Genomic DNA, 23,403 nt, shown 5'->3' with positions numbered 1-23,403 from the left:
TGTAGACGGATAATTTGGGGAAATGAAAGTAAGAATTATTTGGATGGTATTGGTCACAATAATAGGATGGGGATGTGAGGGTGGTAATAGGAGAGTTGCTGTACATTTAAGAACTACTCTCCCCATGAGAATACATTTAATCTGGACTGTTTCGGATTTATTACATCTTGGAGGACCTTGGACCCTCTTAGCCTGCCCATATCAGAATTTCCCTTTTCTATGTTGGATTTGTTTGGTTTCTGAGCTGGTTTGCAGCTGAAACAGAACTCATCTAAGAACAAGTGCTCACCAACGAATGAAGGAGATCCCTTCTTCATCTTACATAATATTCCAGAACAAATCACATGACCAGCGGTTAAGATTGCCAGTTCTGTAAGGTCTGAAAAATAAGTGCAGGTGGAATGGGAGGACAATCATAGACCCCCCTCTGTCCCTCAGAGTCCCCTGAGCCCTCCAGCCCCTATTCCCACATAGTCCTTTAGCCTGACTACTAGGGCTGAACGATAGTCGATGTGATATCGACTATCGTTCTGCGGGTGTGGGCGATATTCATATCGCCGAAGACACAATATTTAGCACAGGGAGAAGTCGGGACTCGAGGGAGGACTCACAGTGCTGGAAGCCAACACATCCGTTTTGCTTTTGGCTGTGATCGGAACTCCGCCCCTCTAGTCCGATGCAATCCAGCCCTCCCAGCTCTGCCTCTAGTCTCCAGCCGACCATTGCTCCGCCCATTGTCTCTCCTGGCTGCATCGGGGGCGGGATCAGGCTGTAATGTTTTGTAAGTAGATTCAATGGGGAGACAATGGGTGGAGCAGGGCGGAGTAATGGTCGGCTGGAGACTAGAGGCAGAGCTGGGAGGGCTGGATTGCATCGGGCTGGAGGGGCGGAGTTCCGATCACAGCTGAAAGCAAGGGGAAACCGATATCGACACAACACCAGATCTCGGTCCAGGGGGGGGGGGGTCGGGTGTGTGTGTTCCCCAGCTACACTCCGGGCACAGCACCATCACCAGGTGAGATCGGGGGAGGGATGGAGGTGATCAGCTTACACTGGGCACACATCGCTTCCTTCCAGCTGTGCAGTGTCATGTAAGCCGAGCGCTGATTGGCTGAAGCAGCATCTTCCTCAGTGCGGCCTGTGTCCTCCCCCGTGATGTGAGTCTCCCAGTGATAGCACGTAACTGGAGAAATATCGCGATATATATAGTTGAAAACAAAATATCGCAATGTACTTTTTTGCCCAAAATCGTGCAGCCCTACTGACTACCCCCTCAAGGTTCTCAGAGTCCTTCAGATACATTACCCTTTCAGAGGCCCCTAAAGTCTTCCAGTTTCAAAAACCCTCACATCCCCTCAGCTCCTCTACGTCCCTCAGAGCCCTCAGTATTTTCCTCCCTCTGACACCAATGATGAAACATATTCTTCATGGCAGGCTGGGGAATGTTTTCTTCCTCCTGATCAGTAATGTAAGGGGCTCTATGCTCCATACTCCTGACCCCTGCACTCCATCATTGTGTTGGCTGCATATTGTAATGATTGCCCATTGGCTGCCTGTGTTGTGTAATAATTGCCCTTTGTAGGCCATGTATGGTCAGGATTAGAGATGGGCTCAGGCGTGTTCAAGTTTGCACGTACCCGATCCCGCCAGGAAGCCGACACTGCAGTCCGCTAATCACAGGCAGTGAGACATTTACTGATCTGTGCAGCTGCGGATCGGGAAATGTCTCACTGTCTGTGATTAGCGGAGTGCAGTGTTGGCTTCCTGGCGGGATCGGGTACGTGCAAACTTGAACACGCCCGAGCCCATCTCTAGTCAGGATGGTCATTATCTTCTCTATTTATTGTCAGTGCTGTTTGTTGAGAGGAACATATTACTAGAATTTATCTCCAAAATGAAGAGAATGTTCCGACCCCGAAAGTGGGGAAATGTTCTGCCCCTGAAGGGGTTAATCTAGGTTTCCACACTATATATATGTGTGTATCATCATCTGCTGGAGATAAAAGACGTCACAGTGACTATGGAGGAAGAGGACGGACATGACGGGGGGTTACTGGGTGTAAAACAGAAAATAAGATCTTATTACCTCATCTGCTGCAACTTCCAGCAACGTCTCCTCTCTACTTCCTCCCAACTCACCTCTCACCCGGAACTTCCTGTCTGTACCTGACATCACTTCCTGTCTGTATTCCATAGAGACTTCCTGTCTGGGTAGAAGCAATACCACCTTGTGGAGCTCAGAGGAACTGCAGCCCTGAGAAACGTCTTGCAGTGTGAACACAGGCTTGTGCTGTGTGTGTATGTATTAGTGATCGAACGAGATCGGTTTTTCATTGCCGATACTGATATTTTGCCGATCGCATATAGGTATCGGCCGATATTTTCAAACATGTAAAATTTTGCCCAAAAAACACGAAATTCGACACAAATCTCTTAATAAACATGTGAATCTTTATTTATTTACATTTTTAACATAAAGTGCTTGTTCTTCACATAACTGCATAAAAAATGATTGGAAATCTTCAGTTGCAGGGACATTTGCTTTGCATTTCACAACATCTGATTGTGCATTATGCATAATAAAGTGCAGCAGTAGTGGACTCACTCACTGCAATATGTTACTGCAGTGCAGTCAGTGCAAAACTGTTCGAAAAAAAGCTAGGCAACAGCTACACAAAAAATACACATACACAGTGGATTGGATGGACTGGAGTCAGTGGAAGAGGACTACCTCTGCAGTAAGGCACTGACTGCAACTAATGCAGTGCAGTCAGTGCAAAACTGCTAGCAAAAGAGCAAGGCAGCAGGTACACATGTCACAGTGGATTGGACTGGGCTGGAGTCAGTGGAGGACTACCTTTGTCTGCAGTATGGCACTCACAGCAACTACTGCAGTCAGTGCAAAACTGCTAGAAAAAAGCTGGACAGTGGATTGATTGGAGTCACTCAGTGGACTACCTCTGCAGTAGGGCACTCACTGCAACTACAGCACTCCCCAGAGGGCAGGGCTACACGTATAAGATTGGAGCACCAGCACCTTTATTGCAATTTTGCACATCACTGAAGATACCTTTAATTTTTTATGAACTTGGCACTTTATGCATTTCAATATATTTATTTATTGGCCACCATTTGATATAATTTTGGAATATTTATATGGTTATTTTATCACTGTCACAGGATTTTTGACAGCACTAGCACTTTATATCCACTGTGACACTTTCTGATAGTGATTATGGAAACAGAATCACATTATTATATGGTTTAAACATATGGTAGCACTTTTATCTCACTGTGCATAGTCACCATCTTTTGTTATTTATTGATTTATTTGCAGTATTACTTTGGCGCTACATTAATTTTATTTTATACCTATATTTGTGTTATGTGGAAGCACTGAATGTATGCTGCCATTGGCATTTTTTACACTGTTTTATTGTGGTTTAGCGCTGATTTTATTTACATTTACTAAGGGTGCATGCTTTGGCCAATCACATAATGCACCGTGCGCATGCAGTGCATTATGGGCGCTTGAATTGTCTGCAAAGAAGCACATTTATTCATCATTCGACGAACAATCAAACGGCCGATGTTTGAGTCGAACTTAGCTTCTATTCAAACTTGAAGCTCATCCCTAATCACCAGAAACAGTAACCATTGGTCCCAAATCTCTAATGGTTTTTTTATGTATGTTTTGAGTTTTGCTAACACAATTTTTTGGAACGTTGGTAAAACATAAATTTTTGTTTCCACAGGTCCTCCTCCTCCATCGGTATGACTCCCCCATGAAAAACTTTACCAAGCCAACCATTATGCGACACCTGCATTTGAAGCTGTGGCAGAGATTCCACCACCGCACATCAGTGCAGGACCTTCAGCGCTCTTTGAGTGACATAAAGAGGCGCAATCCAAGAGCGCTGAAGAAGGCCGTGGCGAGAATCTCTGGTAAGTCAATATGTGGAATAAATATGCCAAAAGATGTGGATGTGTGGGGGGGGGGGGGGTGTTCACAGCCTTTGGAACTTCCTTTATAATTTGTGATTAAATGATATCCTCTTTGTCTTCTTGTTCTAGACACAGCTGATGGGTGCCAAGCGGTGGTGTGCTTGGTAAAGAAGGGAAGGAAAAGGATGGCAATCCTGCGATATGTGGCCCCAGGGAGTGAGTCATTGGAGCGACTCTGAATTATTGATGGTAAGCAAAAGCATGTTAATTTTAGAGATGTTTATTTGAAATCACTTTGGGGGTATTGTGGAGCCTAAATAATGTTTTTATATTTTATTGGTTTTAAATTTGGCTGCTTTGGTTCAAAACACTTCTGTCTGAACAGTTTGGGAACAAAATGGTGACAGTCAACTACTCTTGAGGGGAGGTGTACCCAGGGCCGCTGATAAAAGAAAAGGAATTGGCAGCACTCCAGGTTGAGTCAAAATCCAGATTTATTGACTGGACATCCAAATATGACAATCGTGACAAAGTAGACGCGTTTCACACACTGACTGTGTGCTTAATCATTACAAAGAAAAATGGATATAACATCTCAATATATACACACACAAAAATCCAATCATCAATTAAAAAACAGGTGATACAAATAAGGGGTAAACCATTTTCCTAATTACCGAGGACACTGATAGACCCATAAAACATCTATGTGAAACCAGTGAAAAATCAAATGTGAATGCTGTGACACAATTGTGTATGAAAAAATATATAAGTGCAAAAAATCTGATAAAATCTAAATATGTATAAACTATATGTGAAAATTAAATGTATTGTGATTAAAGATATGGATAAAATTACCATTGTTTAATAATATGTGTCAATTATAAAATGAGAATAAAAGGGCAAAAAAAATGCACAAAAAATATACAAAAATACAAGGAATAGTGAATATATATATGGATATCTGTACAATCCGATTATGTGAATATAAAACTATGAAATAGTTTGTTATTAAATTTTCAATTTTAAGAAATTTTTTTTGTCAAATATATAAATCTATTCGTGCATATTAGTTGTATGGGTCAGAAGAAAATCGATCGTATAACATACACAGACCAAACGATATATGTACAATAAAAACAATTTCGAACAATATGGTTTTTAGAACAAAATAAACACATATGATCCTGTGTATATATACATCAACCGGTCACCCATAAAAACAATTACAATCATATCGGGGTGACCAGAGAGAGATATATAGTTCGAGGAGATCAAAGCTACATACATCAGATTATAACACTAGATACTGAACAAGATAGAGGATCCATACATGGTAAGATCTAATTGTAGAGAATCCATGATTGGAAGGATATATGGAGGGATAGGGGATCCATACATGGTAAGATCTAATTGTAGAGAATCCATGATTGGAAGGATATATGGAGGGATAGGGGATCCATACATGGTAAGATCTAATTGTAAAGAATCCATAATTGGAAGGATAAGGGATCCACACATGGTAAGATCTAATTGTAGAGAATCCATAATTGGAAGGATATATGGAGGAATATAGGCCTGGAAGATGAATAACTACACAGAGTATATTTGATATTATGCAGGATGATGGCCAAACATTTAAGCTCATTATATAAATAAAATATAAAGTATATGTAATAATATAAACTCTGCAGTGTTGGCCATATCATGCTATAAACTCTTAGGGACGGACATCAAGATCTAGTCAGAGTTCAAAGGATCCGAGGGACAAAGCTAGATACACCAGACTACAACACTAGATATCGTGCAAGACAGGGGGTCCATACATGGTAAGATCCAACTGCGCAGAATCCGCACATAAAAGGACATAAATATGGGAGATAATCAACTATGCAAATTATCGTTAATATTATGTAGGATGATGGCCCAACCTCTAAGCTCATTATATAAATAAAATATTAACGATAATTTGCATAGTTATTTATCTCCCATATTTATGTCATTTTATGTGCGGATTTTCCGCAGTTGGATCTTACCATGTATGGACCCCCTGTCTTGCACGATATCTAGTGTTGTAGTCTGGTGTATCTAGCTTTGTCCCTCGGATCCTTTGAACTCTGACTAGATCTTGATGTCCGTCCCTAAGAGTTTATAGCATGATATGGCCAACACTGCAGAGTTTATATTATTACATATACTTTATATTCTATTTATATAATGAGCTTAAATGTTTGGCCATCATCCTGCATAATATCAAATATACTCTGTGTAGTTATTCATCTTCCAGGCCTATATTCCTCCATATATCCTTCCAATTATGGATTCTCTACAATTAGATCTTACCATGTGTGGATCCCTTATCCTTCCAATTATGGATTCTTTACAATTAGATCTTACCATGTATGGATCCCCTATCCCTCCATATATCCTTCCAATCATGGATTCTCTACAATTAGATCTTACCATGTATGGATCCTCTATCTTGTTCGGTATCTAGTGTTATAATCTGATGTATGTAGTCTTGATCTCCTCGAACTATATATCTCTCTCCGGTCTGATATGATTGTAATTGTTTTTATGGGTGACCGGTTGATGTATATATACACAGGATCATATGTGTTTATTTTGTTTTAAAAACGATATTGTTCAAAATTGTTTTTATTGTACATATATCGTTTGGTCTGTGTATGTCATACGATCGATTTTCTTCTGACCCATACAACTAATATGCACGAATAGATTTATATATTTGACATAAAACATTTTTAAAATTTAATAACAAACTATTTCATAGTTTTATATTCACATAATCGGATTGTACAGATATCAATATATATATTCACTATTCCTTGTATTTTTGTATATTTTTTGTGCATTTTTTTTGCCCTTTTATTCTCATTTTATAATTGACACATATTATTAAACAATGGTAATTTTATCCATATCTTTAATCACAATACATTTAATTTTCACATATAGTTTATACATATTTAGATTTTATCAGATTTTTTGCATTTATATATTTTTTTATACACAATTGTGTCACAGCATTCACATTTGATTTTTCACCAGTTTCACATAGATGTTTTATGGGTCTATCAGTGTCCTCGGTAATTAGGAAAATGGTTTACCCCTTATTTGTATCACCTGTTTTTTAATTGATGATTGGATTTTTGTGTGTGTATATATTGAGATGTTATATCCATTTTTCTTTGTAATGATTAAGCACACAGTCAGTGTGTGAAACGCGTCTACCTTGTCACGATTGTCATATTTGGATGTCCAGTCAATAAATCTGGATTTTGACTCAACCTGGAGTGCTGCCAATTCCTTTTCTTTTATCAAGTTTTCACGGAGGTGAATCGGGGCATGCACCGGTGTGAGTCATCAGGCAATTACACCACCTTGAGCAGTGACTCCTTGTCTGTTCAATGGCCATCTGTTTGGCCAGAGCAGTGATGACGTCACTCCTGTGCATGCGCGCGGGAGCCACCAATCATGGCACAGGGCACACGGGTTCATTCAGAGCGCATGTGCTGATAACGTCAAACGGTGCAAGTTTAGTAGATATCTACAGTACCTATAGGTAAGCTTTATTATAGGCTTACCTTTAGATACAAACACTACTTGGGGGTTTACAACCACTTTAAGGGGCATGCTGATGGACACATTTTGCTGTGCCCATCAGTGTGCCCCTTAACATAAAATAGGGGGCAGCAAACAACGACTGAACTTAAGATTGAGATAGGAGAAAAAAAGCACTATAGCACTCTGACAATTAGTTAGCATTTTGATCCATTTCAATGTCTCCTGCAACCATCACACACAGCAGACATAGCAGGCACCAGATGTAGGGTTTAGACAGGTTCAGACATTGATCTCCCATCAATCAGCAGCAGTGGTCGCTGCTTACTACCTCCTTCACAGTGATCACTGCTGCAACATCTCTCCCCACTCAGTGATCATAGTTTTCTAATGCTGTAAAAATAGTGACCTATTCATACACTGCACCTTGTTCTGCTGTAGTCCCTGCTTCCTCCTGCTCCATCCTCGCCACACATCACCTCTCTCTCTTCACACATTTCCCCTGCCTTACACAGACAGGAGGACGGGAGTCACAGTAGCTCTGAATAGTGGACGGAAGCAGCAAGCTGGTGATTGGTTGCTTGGACTGCCCTTTATCTTAGCAACCAATCACTGCCTCCCGCAGTTGGCTCTGTGAAGATGAAAGTGAAAGCGTGACAGCTGAGAGAAGAACAGGCATCTAAATGGCGCGACCGCTGCGGGCCGGGTAAGAGAGTGATTGGGGCCGGACCTGGCCCGCGGGCCGCCATTTAGTGATGGCTGTTCTAAATACTCCCACTCCTCCATGGAGAAATAGACAGTGACATCCTGACACCTTATAGGAACCTGACACACACAATGATACAGTCACCATCCAGACACATCCCTTGTCTGTTACTGGATAATGTCCCAGAATTCCCAGCACCGCTCACCTCACCTCCATGATCTCTCTGGTGACTTCTAGAATCTTCTTTGTATTTCTCTATTCTATCAGGGAGGGAGGTGGAGGCAATGTGATGGTCATATGATCTCCAGACTTCACAGGTGGAAAACTCTAGATCTGAACACAAATAGTAAACTCAAATGAAATTCCCAGAATCCTCCTCACCTCACCATTCAGGTTTCCATTTGATTAAAGCCCCACCTCAGACTGAGGTATAATTTACCCACACAGGACCCCCACACTACGCAGGGTAAAAGCTTGTTTCAGGCATTCTGACATCATTACATACAACGCAGGACCAACAGACCCACTTTGCTAGTGAGGATGCCAAGGGTCCGCCCACATCCTAAGAGAGGAGAAGAATAAGCTAGATGGAGGGACATTGGGGGAGGAGCTGTGAGGTCAGTGTGATGTCATAGGACATATAGACTCTGGATGGAGGGACATTTGGATGGGGAGATTTGAGGGGTCCTCTATTTGAGGCTCCCATACAAACCAAATCATTGTTCCCGGGTGCCTCCCACTTCTAAAATGAAGAGTGAACTTTGACCTTTACCATACAGAAATCTGTCAGGAATGTGTGAAAGTAATCTCTCATGTGATCAGGTGACGTGCGGAGGAACGGAGTGTAAATAACAGACAATTATTTCCAGAGCTCCCAATGGTGGGGATGGATTTTGCTGCATGCTGGTGCCAACTTTCCACCCCAGGGTCACTGCAGGTGTGGAGAAAATCTGTGTAAGAGGATATGGAGGAGAGATGAGGAGGAGATCCAGGAATCAGGATAAAGGTCAGGACAAGCAACAGACGAGCGCATCCAAGAGATGAACCCGGGGTCACTACACAGAAAATCAATCCAAGGAAACAACAGGCAGGACGAGGAATAGCAAGAAGGAGCTCAGAGACAAATGAGAATATTGCTCAGCCAATGGGAGATTATCTCAGCATGACTTACATAATGAAGGAGATGAGGGGGAGGGGAGGTGACCATAGATACATGGAAATTCAGCTGGTTCAGCAGGGATCGGTCACATTTCCATCCATGTGTGGTCACTGCCGGATCACTCGATCAGAAGCTGCAGCCAATAGCTTCATCACTGATCTGTGTATTCTGAGAGCGGAGGAGCACCCCCCATTGTCAGAATACAATAGTGCAGTGGGGAGGATTACCCCATCCCCCTCCAATGTGTGGATGGACCCAGGAATTGGTTCAGTTTCTTTACTCACTGGCTGAACGATAAAACTGAACCGTGTATGGTCAGCTTTGGAAGCAAGATATATTATTCATCAACTGATCCCCCTGAAGGGGTTAATCTATGTATTACCTCCTCTGCCGCCAATTCCTGCATTGTCTTCTCTCTCCGTAGTGCAAATAAAAAAAGTATCACGGACAGTACTCAATGGTCTCTGTCTCCGTCCTACCAAATGGAAAGTCCTGTCAGAATCTGACATCACTTCCTGTCTGTATTCCATAGAGACTTCCTGTCTGGGTAGAAGTGAGATCACCACCTTGTGGAGCTCAGAGGAACTGCAGACCTGAGAACCGTCTGGTAGTGTGAACACGTCCTTGTGCTGTGTGTGTATGTACTGTATATCCTTCCCCTTTCTCTCCTCCCTGAGTGTGTATGAAGAGGCGGAGCTCCTGCTGGAACAGCGGTCGGAGGAGGAAGCCGAGTCTAGGAGGGAGACTGACAGAAAGCGCAGCAGACTTGCAGGAGTGAGCGAGGAGGATCCAGTTCCGTTGCCATCGGAGGTGAGGAGAGTGTGAAGGATGTTTGTGACTCTGGTAGCTGAAAAGCTGGGAGTCATATTGCTCTGGTGAGTGGGGAAGCACTACTAAGGGGGCGCCCTCACCATCACGTGTGTAAGAGGTGGAAGAAGGCGTGGCTACACTACAGCTGGCACAGTTTGGAGCACGGAGAACTTTCACACCTTATCAACTTTTCATTCATTTGTGGACTTTTTTTTAGCAATATAAATTCATTGAAGTATGTGCAAAGTGGAAGCAGTGGACTTGCAGATAACACTATACTGAGCACACAATATTGTATGATTACATGAATTTGCACAGATTTTTATCATAGGAGCAAATATTATAAAATAAATAAATAGGTACAAAGTGGAAGCAGTGGATCTGCAGGGGACAGTGTAAAATATAGAATATATCTCTATATTCTATTCTCTTTAGGCGTTTTGATTTGAGTAGCATTGATAGCCAGACTGACTTTAAAAACAAAGTGTGAGTTTATTCAAACACACTTGGCATCAACAATACAATGTAAAAGGTATAACAGTTCAGTTCAGTGTAGGTCAAAAATATTAAGAATAAAAACAATAATTCATGGAAAAGATGTGTTCAGCATGAATTCATGGCAATATAGCCATGTGTGTTCCTCTGTGTGTGTCCTTCTTCCGTGTCAAATGTCTAGTTTTGAAGCAGGAAATGACGTTGCTAGGTTTCAGAGAGCAAAACACCTGCTTAGGTTGTAAAAAAGGACTATCAATAGATTTGTGTAGAGCAGAAGTAATGTGTGTGATCTTCGCTAGTCTGAGTGTCTGTGTGTCCTAGTCTGTGTCTCGAGTGTCCGAATCGCGTGGCAATTTATCTTACATGTATACGTCATGAACTTCCAATACTCCAAGCCTTGTATGGCATCATAACTTCTGCTAACGTCAGTTATACTATACAAGAGGAGGTACTAAGCCCATAAAGTCATAATTCCTAATATGTATATGACCAAAAAGCTGATTAGTCTTGAACTACTTTGATTGACAAGCCCACATGTAACACCCTATTCTTGTAACGTCTAGTGTGGCTGATGTCATGTTAAATAACCATCATTTATCTTACACAATAAGTAACATATATAACCAACTTATATGACTAGTATAACATTGAGTAAATACATACAAATACGATTAATTATTACTAACATTATTTAAACTCATATATGCTATTCCTAGTATTACACATGGATCCTATACTTGACTTCCATGACATACTATCCCGGCAGATACCTTATATGTCATCTTCCAACTAGCTACATACTCCAGAATTATCTGACATTTTACTGTCTCAGCTCAGATGAAGAACTCCATTGTTAATCACTGGATCAAGGTCATTCACACATATAATACTATGATTAATCATAAAATCACATATATTTTGCAAGCTTGCTGTGAATATAATATCATTCCAATAAGTGCCGAATTATGAATTTGGAATAAATATTTAACACCGTGCCTCACATGTAGGCACAAATCCAACTTGATTCAAATGGATCAGTTGCGTCAGATGTTGTTGGATCCTAGTTGCTAGGATTATGGTGAACAGGTTAAAATCGACATTTAACAAGGAAATTGGTCGGTAACTACTACAGGAGGTGAGGGATCTTTAGGGATGACTAAAAATGTGAGCTTGTAAAGTATCCTTGGGGATATATGTCCCAGAGCCCCATGTATTAAACATGTCAGCCATAAACTGTCCAAGTGACAGCGCAAGAGTGTTTTATAATATTGGATGGTAAATCTCGGGGCCTTCCCCACTTTGGAACCACCTACGGCCTGTTTTAGTTCAGCCAAGGTGATGGGATCCTCTAGGGATTTACTGTCAGTGTTGGACAACCAGGGAATCCAGAAAGAGAGCAGGTATTCCTCTATTTGGGTCTGTTGGGGGTTGGGGTTTGTAAGTTATAGAGCGAGGCATAGAACGATTTAAATTCTTGTGTGATATGTCTAGGTAACGTGGCTTTTTGACCTGTGCGGGAGATAATAGGTTTCTTCTTGGAGGGATCTAGCCAATAGTCTGCCACACTTATTTCCCGACTCATATGACATTTTACGACAAATTTGCATGGCTGCCTTAGCTAAAGTAAAGGTCATTAATTTTCCTACGTAGAGTCATAAGTGACAGAGCGTGTTTGTGATGACACTCCAACGCATGTAAAGCTTGGAGTAAGGAGTCTAGTTGTGCTGTACGCTGTTTTTTGATCCAGGAGCCATGCTTTATGAGCACCCCACGGATCACTGCCTTGTGTGCCTCCCAAATGATTCCAGGGTCAGTATCTGCAATGGTGTTAGTCTGAAAGAAATGGTATAATTCTTTACATCTGTCAAAACAGTCTCATCTTGGAGTAGGCTTTCATTTAGTCTCCACATCCGGGTTCTGGACCATCGAAAGTCTGTTAGTGCGTAAGAAAGTATAACAGGGGCATGGTCAGACCATGTAATAGAGCCTATTAAAGAGTCACGGATCGTGTGTAATTGACAATGTGGCATCAAGTAATAGTCTATATGAGAGTGTAGTTGGTGAGGTGAGGAATAGAAAGAATAGTCTCGTTCTCCGGGATGCATCAGGCGCCAAACATCTATCAAGTGTGCACTATGGAGGGACTTTGAAATACGTTTGCGTTCGGGGGGGGGGTAGGGGACCGAGGAGGATCCCAGAGATGTATCCTCTGAAGAAATCAGAGGGATATTAAAATCTCCCCCAATAATTAGTTCACCAACATTGCCCTTCAGAAACAGAAATCGGCCATTGGGGTATTTTAGAATATGCGCGCAGTGTCCATGGTACCGTACTGGAAAAAATTATAGAGGCTTTTCTGATTAAGCCTCCGGGTTAGTAGAGTGGTAGGCCAAGGGGAAAAACAGATTTTTAAATAGTGGAAGCTTGTCATCCCTGAAGTGGGTCTCCTGTACAAAGGTGATATCAATTTTAGATCGTTTAAATCGTTCAAAAAAATTTGCCTCTTTTTCTGGGACGTGCAGTCCCTTAGCATTGATCGAGAGGATCCTGATGTTATCCATGTGTTAAGAAGGGCGAGGGGAAGGTTGGGAAGTGAGGTTAGGAAGAGGGAGGGGAGGGTAAGTAATAGGGGGCAGGGGGGGGTATGAAGAGAATGGAGATAAAGAGGGGAGGCAAAGATGGTATGAGAGAGGAAGAAAGGAAAGTCAGGCAAGCAAAGAATATGAGAGAGTGAAAGAGAAGGGGGAAATCCCAAAGAGAGAGGCCTCAATTTACTAAGAGATAGCCAAAAAAATGCTAAGACGCTCACCAGCAAGGAGCCGGATGAATGAGAATGTGCCTATGTGGGGTTGTGGTTGGGAAGAGTCAAGGGATGCCGCCTTGAATAAATGAAAGGTATATAAGGTGTAGCACTGCCCCCTAGAGGACTGCTGAATTTTCACACTTTAAGGATTCCCTTGGGTTACCTGTAGCAACTGCTTGCAGAAATCTTAACACTTTATGTTCTTGGCTCAGTCAATGATCAGTCTAGGGGTAGTTGTTTTTGTGGTTTTATTTCATATTGGGATAGGAGAAGGGATGAGTGGGATACTCCAACAGTTGAACTATTCACAATTCAGAGGACTTCAAGTCAAGTCAAAGCTACTTTATTGTCAATTCTTCCACATGTACAATACATACATACGGAGAATCGAAATTACATTACTCTTAGACGCCCGGTGCATACAGATAACACTAACAATACAGCCTAAAAACACCAAAAAATAAATAAAAATAAGGTTAAATAAAAACAGTGCAATGCACATGGCAAATAAAGTGCAGACCAATGACGTTTCATGATGAATGAGGTAATGAACAGACCAATGCTGCCAAAGTGACTAGTGCAAGTCATCAAATGCTAGTAGGAGGAGGGTGTAGAAGGACCTAAGGATATGGAATCTAGGGGAGGAAAGGTGCATAGTTCTAGCTTGAGAATGCGGCAAGGTCGCTACTTCATCCTGCCACTTGAATGAAGCTGAGGTAAGTGTTCCTATTTGTGTTTCTCCTCAGGGTACTCCCCCAGTACCCCCTTTCTCTGTACTAGCTACTGACACCCGTTCACTGACTATAAACTCCGGAGTGGTCCCCTTCCTGGGCAGACCCCTGGACAAGATCCTCTGTACTCACGATACAGTTTTTCCAGATTCTCACAGTGCCCCAACTCCTCCAGTCAGCTCTCCTGGACCTCTGGGTTCAGCTCCTCTCCACTGGTTCATTAGGCCAACTGCCTGTGACCTTGACAAACTGCTGCAGAAGAGGAGAGGCAGCCGCCACCCTCCTTCTGGGACTTTGCTTCCTGCCAAAAGACCTCTACCTCATGTGCCCCTGGTTTTTTATACCCTGCCCCACAATTCACCAAGACAACCCATCTGTGCCAATCCCTGGGGCTGTATCAAAAGCCTGTGTGTTATTGGCCAGGTTTCCTCCAGCATCCAATGTGCCTCCTCATTGGATCAGCTGGGGACACTCCCTTAGACCAGATGAATCACACACTGGGCACACTGAGCAGACCTAACTCCCAGATCCTTCTCCCTGATAAGCAGAGTGCAATATAGAATTTACCTGCTGCTCCTCTGATAGGCAGACAGAGACAAAACTATACTCCCTTTCTGGCACCTGACAAGGAGGGTGCTACATCTGTAAAAGATATGGATGTCCGGGTATATTTGAAAAGTTGTGGGACATGTGGTTGGATACCCCTGGCCTTGGTCCACAAAAATTAACACTTCAAAGATTAGTCCTAGGACCACATTGAGGACACCTTTGACGCTGACAGTGTGTTTGCTGGGTTTGGTGGAGGAAATGGCACCTCTTGGAGCACAAAGGATTTTATTGTCGGTGACTCTGTTCTATGTGTGTAAGGCTATTCTTCTGCATTGTAAATAAAAGAATGGGTGCAGCTCTAGATAACAAACGTACAAAGATTCCAAAGAATCTGTGAGCAGTCTTATTAGATATAAATCAGCAAATATCCGTGAATTCACGATGGCACTGCAGGATGAACATATCATCACCACCAGATATCACCAAAAGTACTGACTCTTACCGTCAGGATGACAAGACGGCACCAAGTAAATAATCCCCACACTGGCTCGTCCACCTTGACCACGGGTCTCCGACAATTCTCAGGAGGTATAAAGTGACAGATAAATCCCCAGATCCTCAAATGGCCCAGAGAATGGTAAAAAGGCTCCTAGTGTATTATATTAAATCAAAGTGGTGCTTTATTAATCATTAATATACACTCACATTAAGTCAGGATGGCATCAGCGTATAGACAGTGTGGGATAGTCTGTTTCCTTCCAAGAAGATGGCCGCTGCGTCCTCCGGCGCAATGACATCACACGCTCTTCTTCTGCATCGGAGGAAGACTGAAGCGCCATCGGTGGAGTATTGGAAGTCACCAGTGAACACGATGCTGCCATTTTAGAAAGCCACATACCTGAATAGAGGATGCGTTATATGGCAGGGTTGGACTGAGAGGCCATCTACTCTTCTCGGAGGTGATTGTGGTCTGCCACCGGTGAAGGTGACGGTCACCTTAGAGGGGTGAGTTGAGGTCCCCTGATACTTAGGGAGGTAACAAATGAAGTCTATGCCTAGCAGACGACAAGCAGTGGTGAGAGGGTGGGGGAGGTTGGGGTATGGACCTGGGTGAGAGTCTGTGTGGGGGAGACACTGCCGTGTTGAGGTTCTCCTGGGAGGTTCTCCTTTTGCATTTTCCTATAAGTATTGTAGTACATGAGCATTGCACTGAGGTTGGGGGGATGGGGAGTTGTTTTGGTTGCCTTGTTTGTTTCTTGTCTGTTATTTTTGTGTTATTTTTAATGTGTTTCTATGTTTAAACATCTGTTAGTCCTAGAAATTAATAAACAGGAGGGGACGGGATAAGGCGCAGGCCAAGGAGATGTTGGGGGAGTGGGTGGAGTCAGTGAGATGTTGGTGTAGTGGGTGGAGTCAGTGAGATGTTGGGGGAGTGTGTGGAGTCAGTGGAGGTGGGGAATGGAAACATGCAGGAGTGACTATATATGAAGGTTACGATCGATGTGTCTATGACTGTACAAAGCGGAAATATTGTGTACCGAATGGAATGGACTTTTCTTTCTTTATAATAAAACTTTTTCTGATTTAAAAGAAAAAAACACTCAGAAAAGATGAGTAGGGAAAATGTCAGTGGCCTCCACCTGTAAAACCATTCCTGTTTTGGAGGTCGTCTCATTGTTGCCCATCTAGTGCACCTGTTGATAACAACCCCCTCTGCTACTTGACTGACCAGATGAATATCCCAGGAGTTTCCCTGACTTGATGCTATACTCTGATTATAAAGTGTTGAGCAGTGTATATGAGTGTGGAAAACTCTTGGTAATTTTTCTTGTCTTCTGACAGACGGACTCTGTGGTGGGAATAGAAGGACATCGGAGGAAGATGTGACTACAGAAGATAATGACATGGCATCGTCTCCAGAAGTAAATCCCGTTCCTCATAATATACATGACAGACCTCACCATTGGAGGAGATCATTGGAATCTCCTGATACTTCACATAGTCCTCTAATATCTGACAGTGCCGACGGGTGCGGGAAACCATCTCATCTCAGGGAATCTTCTTTATACCATAAAGGGGTTCATACAGGAGAGAATTCATTGTCATGTTCAGAGTGCGGGAAATGTTTTAAACACAAAAAAAGCCTCCTTAGACATCAGAGAAAACACACAGGTGACCTTCCCTATTCATGTTCAGAGTGCGGGAAATGTTTTAGTCATAAAGCATACCTTCTTCAGCATCAGAGAATACACACAGGGGAGTGCCCCTATTCATGTTCAGAGTGCGGGAAATGTTTTAATGATAAAGGAAACCTTCTTAACCATCAGAGAATACACACAGGTGAGCGTCCCTATTCATGTTCAGAGTGCGGGAAATGTTTTAATCATAAAGGAAGCCTTCTTAGCCATCAGAAAATACACACAGGGGAGGTTCCCTATTCATGTTCGGAGTGTGGGAAATGTTTTAGGCACAAAGGAAACCTTCTTAGGCACCAGAAAATTCACACAGGGGAGCAACCTTTTTCATGTTCAGAGTGCGGGAAATGTTTTAGCCAAAAAGGTAACCTTCTTCATCACCAGAGAATACACACAGGTGAGCATTCCTATTCATGTTCAGAGTGCGGGAAATGTTTTAATGATAAAGGAAACCTTTGCCATCAGAGAATACACACAGGTGAGCGTCCCTATTCATGTTCAGAGTGCGGGAAATGTTTTAATCGTAAAGAAAAGCTTCTTAGCCATCAGAGAATACACACAGGTGAGCATCCCTATTCATGTTCAGAGTGCGGGAAATGTTTTAATGATAAAGGAAACCTTCTTTGCCATCAGAGAAAACACACAGGTGAGCGTCCCTATTCATGTTCAGAGTGCGGAAAATGTTTTAAGGATAAAGGAAACCTTCTTATCCATCAGAGAATACACACAGGTGAGCGTCCCTATTCATGTTCGGAGTGTGGGAAACATTTTAATGAGAAAGGAAATCTTCTTAGGCATCAGAGAATACACACAGGGGAGCTTCCATATTCATGTTCAGAATGTGGGAAAGGTTTTAATCATAAAGGAAACCTTCTTAGCCATCAGAAAATGCACAGGGGTGAGCTTCCATGTTAATTTTCAGAGTGTGGGAAATGTTTTAATCATAAAGGAAACCTTCTTAACCAGCAGAGAATACACACAGTTAAGCCTCCATATTCATGTTCAGAGTGTGGGAAATGTTTTAATAATAAAGGAAACCTTCTTAGCCATTAGGGAATACACACAGGTGAGCTTCCCTATTCATGTTCAGAGAGCGGGAAATGTTTTGTGTTCAAATGTTTACTTGTTAGACACCGGAAAGTTCATACAGGCGAGCGTCTCTAATCTTGTGCAGAGTGCGGGAAATGTTTAAGTAAGAAAGAACACCTACTTACACACAGGTGAGCGCCCTTTTTATTGTTACGAGTGCGGGAAATGTTTTCCAAACAAAGATTTATTTCTTAGAAACCAGAAAGTTCATATGGGGGCGAGCGTCCTATTTCATGTTCAGAGTGCGGGAAATGTTTAAAAATAAAGGAAATATAATGAAACATCAGAGTGCACCCCCTGCTGGTACTACGGGAAATGGATGCTGGATTGTAACGGGTGGAACTGTTTAGTCCATAAACAAATGTGAAACCACCACAGTCCACTCGGGGTTGGTTTACACCCGCATCGCCCTCTGACCCGCTGTGGGGTTGGCAGGCAGCTGGGAGCCCTTATGTTAACCCTGTAAAGCCCACGCCAGTACGCCGCAACCGTATGCATCGGGGCTGTTGCGGCACAACCCCATTCAGTTGAATAGCATTGCCCAATGTGACCGGGGGGGTGCGAGGTTTGCAGCAGCCGCAAATTGCAGTGCCATGTGTACCGCCCCATCCGGCTGCCATTTAAGCTTAGGGGGTGGTAAAATCATGACTCAACTGTCTACCTTTACTGATCCCTCCCCACATGAGGCAACAGGCGGGAAACCATGACAATACATGGGGCAACAAGTGAGCAATTAAGACAAAACATGGGGCAACAGGTGGGCAATCCTTACAATATATGGGATAATAAGTGGGCAATCCTGACAATATATGGGGCATAAAACCAATGAAAATGGTGGCACTCCAACAGGTTATAGCGATGATATTTATTGCAGACAGTCAATACGGGATACAGAAAGGTGGACACGTTTCACACATAATATCGTGCTTCTTCACCACGGTGTGCGCACCTGTTGGTAATACATGGGGGCAACAAGTGGGCATTCATGACAATACATGGGGCAGCAGACAAACAATTCTGACAATACATTCTTTTTGTGTTCTACTTATAAATATGTATATAGATCTAACCTACTGGATGGAAAAAGATCCCTGTAACATGCATTAACCCACAGCAGCCAATCAGGATTTATCTTTCACTGGTGACCCTTTTTTATTGGTGGCTTTATTTTTTTTCTTCTTTTTGATTTATTGAAGTAGCCGGCTTTTTATTGGTCCAACCAATGTATGATTAATAATACATTTATAATACATTTGACACATTTGTTAATTCTATTATAAAAGATTTAAGCTTTATTTTATTCATATCATTACTGTGTGGTAATCGCTTATTCTGATCTTGTCCAATAAAAACGTAATATTCGTACAATATTCTGTGCTGAGTCTTCTTTTTTACCAATGATTAGATGATCGGTGATTGGAATGTGATCAGTTCATAGAGAGTCATCCATTGGGGTTTTATTAGTGAGATGGAGAGTGGAGAAGGCACCACATTGACAGCCATTGGAGGCCCTTTCTAAAGCCCTAAACTTTTTGGCAACCTGTCTATGACATTAGTCTTCCAAACTCTATCTCACTGAGCTAAGGCCAGAAGAGTTCCAGGAGTTCTTCTCTGTCCACAGTTCCCAAACCAAAAGGAGACATCCACCACATCTTCAATCTTAAGGCCCTAAATGTCCTCAGCTGGGCTCAGGAGTTCCGCATGTAATCCACCAGGTCATAGCCTCTCTCTTGATCAGAGAAACTTTTTTTTGGGCCACCCACACAAATGTACTTCGGCAGGGTGGCCATTTAGTGCAGAGTCACGTACCTCTACATCATCTGCATTTCCGGGTCTTGGGTGTCAACGCATGCTGCTGGTGCTCAGCTCCCGCTGGACACAGCGAGAGCCAATTAGCGGGTCCAGCGAACATGATGTCCACCGGCACCCTGCAATCATTCCCGAGTGAGGCATAACAGTGGTCTGCCGATGTAAACAAGGCAGATCGCCATTCTCTTAGTAGGGAAGATGGAGATCCTGCATTTCTGCTAATGGAGGAAGGAGATACTGGCGCACAGAGATTATATATAGTCCAGCCAGCAATAAATATCTAAAACTACCAATCATCAGGGTAGAGGGTAATTCATAAAATGTCACTGGTCTTTGGTTATGGGGGTACAATAAAGGAATGCACGGGACCACCTAAGGCTGCTGTCCTTGTGACTGGCTCTGTATAGACCAAGAGGAAAGCCTTGCTTCTCTTCTCGTCTGGTACCTCCTATCCTTCCGGTGCTGGCACATTCCCTGTGCCTTCCACACTGGTTAACGTGGCTTCTAGGGGCTCCTCCAGGCTCCAGAGCCAGCCATCTCTCTGCCCAGCAGCCGGAACAGATGACAGCGATCCTGCAGGATGGTTCTAGGAGGATCCATAGACTCTGACACCAGATAAGCACTTGTATATTTTACCTCATGTGAGTGTTTTTAATCCATCGCTATTAAAACCCTTTAAATAGGATACTACACTTTGCTGGCGCTTCCTGTAGGGTTACCACCTATCTAGGATTCACCTGGACAGTTCAGGTTTTGAGTCATGTGTTTGGGTTTTAGGCCACCTGAAATCCAGACACAATATTCAGAATGGACTGTGGCTCCCGGAATAACCAAGTACCACAACCACTGAGTGCATAGATGTACACACCGGCCCCACCCCCATACACAGACAGGAGAGAAGAAAGGGCTTGTTCTACTCCTCTTCCTCCCACCCCTACCCCTCTGTCTGCCCAACCACACTCCAATCCCTGGCGTTCTGTGCTTCAGGAAAGGGATGTGTGGGCTGGAAGTTTGAAGCTCAGCAACCGGCAGATACAGGGTGGATTAAAGGCTTTGATGCCTAAGCCTCCATCCTCGGTAGAGTGAGCTCACCATCCAATGTCTATGATTGAAGTCTCTGCCCTCTCTCCATTCTCTCTGATGCCTCCAAGTGAGTAAGTACACTAAGGTAAGATTTAAGGGGTGCTCTGTGGACTCTGATGTAAGGGGGGCTTTGGGAACCCAAATGAAAGGGGAAATGCTGGAGACTCTGATGTAAGTGGGAGGTTTGGTGAGTAGAAACCCCCTTACGTTAGAGTTCCCCTTTACATCAGAGTGCACAGGGTTCCTCTTTAAAAATAAAATTTTGCAGTGCGTGGCTAAAGTGTTTGGGTTTGGCTTGAAGAAATGGTGGCAACCTGAGCTTCTTGTGTGTTTCTGCTAAGCAGGAACACGGATCTCTACATTCCCACAGTTAAAGCACCTCCCCACAATGAGTAAGCACTCCCTAGGAACACATTTAACCCTTTGACCCCACCCCCCTGATGTTAACCTCCTTTCCTGCCATTGTCATTAGTACAGTAACAGTGCATATTTTTTTTTAACACTGATCACTGTATTGGTGGCACTGGTCCCAAAAAAAGCATCAGTTAGCTGTGCAATTTGTCCACCGCAATGTCGCAGTCCCACTATAAGTCGCTGATCGCCGCCATTACTAGAAAATATTAAAAAGATAAAATTCCATAAAAATATCCCATAGTTTGTAGAGGATATAACTTTTGCGCAAACAAATGAATAAACACTTATTGGGATTTTCTTTTACCAAAAATATGTAGCAGAATACAAATTGGCCTAAATTGATGAAGAAATTTGATTTTTTTACATTTTTTTTATTGAATGTTTTATGGCAGAAATGAAAAAATATTGTTTTTTTTTGTCAAAATCATCTTTTTTTTCTCGGTTTATAGCATAAAAAATGAAAATCGCAGAGGTGATCAAATACCACCAAAAGAACACTCTATTTGTGGGGAAAAAGGACATCAATTTTATTTGGGTACAGCGTGTCACGATTTGACCACACCCACAGCGACTAGCTAACCGAGACGTGGTAAACCGTGACTGGGGAGTATAAGGGGATGACAGAATAAAGAAAATTCCTACTGAGTAATTAGATTGGCTGCGATACTTTCACAGCCTGCACTGCCTTTGGTCACCACTAGAGGGAGACTCCACTCCAATCCAGCTGGCTGACCACACACAGGCAGATACAAATCATACATACAATCTGGTGCACTCTAAGGGTTGGGGAACAGTCTAGCAATTACCACACACTACTAGGAGTCCTCCAGCTATTCTACAAGCCAGAACCCCTGTGTTAATTGAAGTTTGCTAATGAACAATTCAGAGGAGAACTGGGTGAAAGATTTGTGGTCAGATGAGACCAAAATCAAACTCTTTGACATCAACTCAACTCACCATGTCAGAGGAGGAGGAATGCTGCCTATGACCCCAGGAACACCATTCACACCGTCAAACAGGGAGGTGGACACATTATGCTTTGGGGTTGTTTTTCTGCTAAGGGGACAGGACACTTCATCGCATCAAAGGGCCATGTACCATCACATCTTGGGTGAGAACCTCCTTCCCTCAGCCAGGGCATTGAGAATGGGTCGTGGATGGGTCTTCCAGCATAAGAATGACCCAAAACACACGGCCAAGGCAACAAAGGAGTGGCTCAAAAAGCACATTAAGGTCCTGGAGTGGCCTAGCCAGTCTCCAGATCTTAATCCCATAGAAAATATATGGAGGGAGCTGAAGGTTCAAGTTACCAAACGTCAGCCTCGAAACCTTAATGACTTGGAGAGGATCTGCAAAGAGGAGTGGGACAAAATCCCTCCTAAGATGTTTGCAAACCTGGTGGCCAACTACAAGAAACGTCTGACCTCTTTGATTGCCAACAAGGGTTTTGCCACCAAGTACCAAGTCATGTTTTGCAAAGGGGTCAAATACTTACAGTATATCACTCATTAAAATGCAAATCAATTTATAACTTTTTGAAATGCATTTTTCTAGATATCTTTGTTGTTATTCTGTCTCTCACTGGTAAAATAAACCGACCATTAACATTTTAGACTGATCATTTTTTGTCACTGGACAAATGTACAAAATCAGCAGGGGACCAAATACTTTTTTTCCTCACTGTAAAAATAGTGATCTCATAATAGCCTCTACCTGGTCATGATCCAATGTGGAGAATCTACGCACCCCAGAAGAAATAGAACGGGATACAGAGTCAGCACAATATCATATACAGAATTTCGCTTATCTAACAGTTCCTGCCTATACCTATATAATCAATGAGACTTTCTAAACTCTGTGGACATCAAGGATGGATACTTGAATGTTCCTGTTTTTCTGACGCACCAGCAATTCTTCCCCTTTGCTGTGGGCCTTCAGCTTCTCTTGTTCATCATCTCTTCTGCACTTTGAGTGTTCACCAAGGCGCTGGCCCCCAGGGCTAGCCTTGCTGTGCTCCCAGGGTATCCCCA

At 42.8% G+C, this 23,403-nt stretch overlaps 3 protein-coding genes across 3 annotated transcripts in view; all 3 read left to right on the top strand.

Moving 5' to 3' along the window:
* Window positions 1-23,403, top strand: part of LOC309550245 (uncharacterized protein) — a gene marked incomplete at its 3' end in the record, with an annotated part of 2,091,994 nt that overhangs the window by 1,373,881 nt on the left and 694,710 nt on the right.
* The window catches only part of LOC309548840 (uncharacterized protein), a gene marked incomplete at its 3' end in the record, with an annotated part of 295,113 nt that overhangs the window by 24,877 nt on the left and 246,833 nt on the right, over window positions 1-23,403 (top strand). The gene's annotated exons all lie outside the window — the stretch shown is intronic.
* LOC309548851 (uncharacterized protein) lies at window positions 23-17,893 on the top strand (the record flags this gene model as incomplete). The annotated part of the gene is made up of 4 exons (XM_082248786.1): window positions 23-28; window positions 3,756-3,945; window positions 4,075-4,161; window positions 16,980-17,893. 4 exons carry the CDS (start codon window positions 23-25, stop codon window positions 17,891-17,893), a joined length of 1,197 nt encoding a protein of 398 aa, XP_082104912.1.

This window comes from Pelophylax lessonae (assembly GCF_965119305.1).
Source record: "Pelophylax lessonae genome assembly, chromosome: 3".
Classification (NCBI taxonomy): domain Eukaryota; kingdom Metazoa; phylum Chordata; class Amphibia; order Anura; family Ranidae; genus Pelophylax; species Pelophylax lessonae.
The sequence above is the reverse complement of the archived record's forward strand: the minus strand, read 5'-3'. Positions and strand labels throughout refer to the sequence as shown.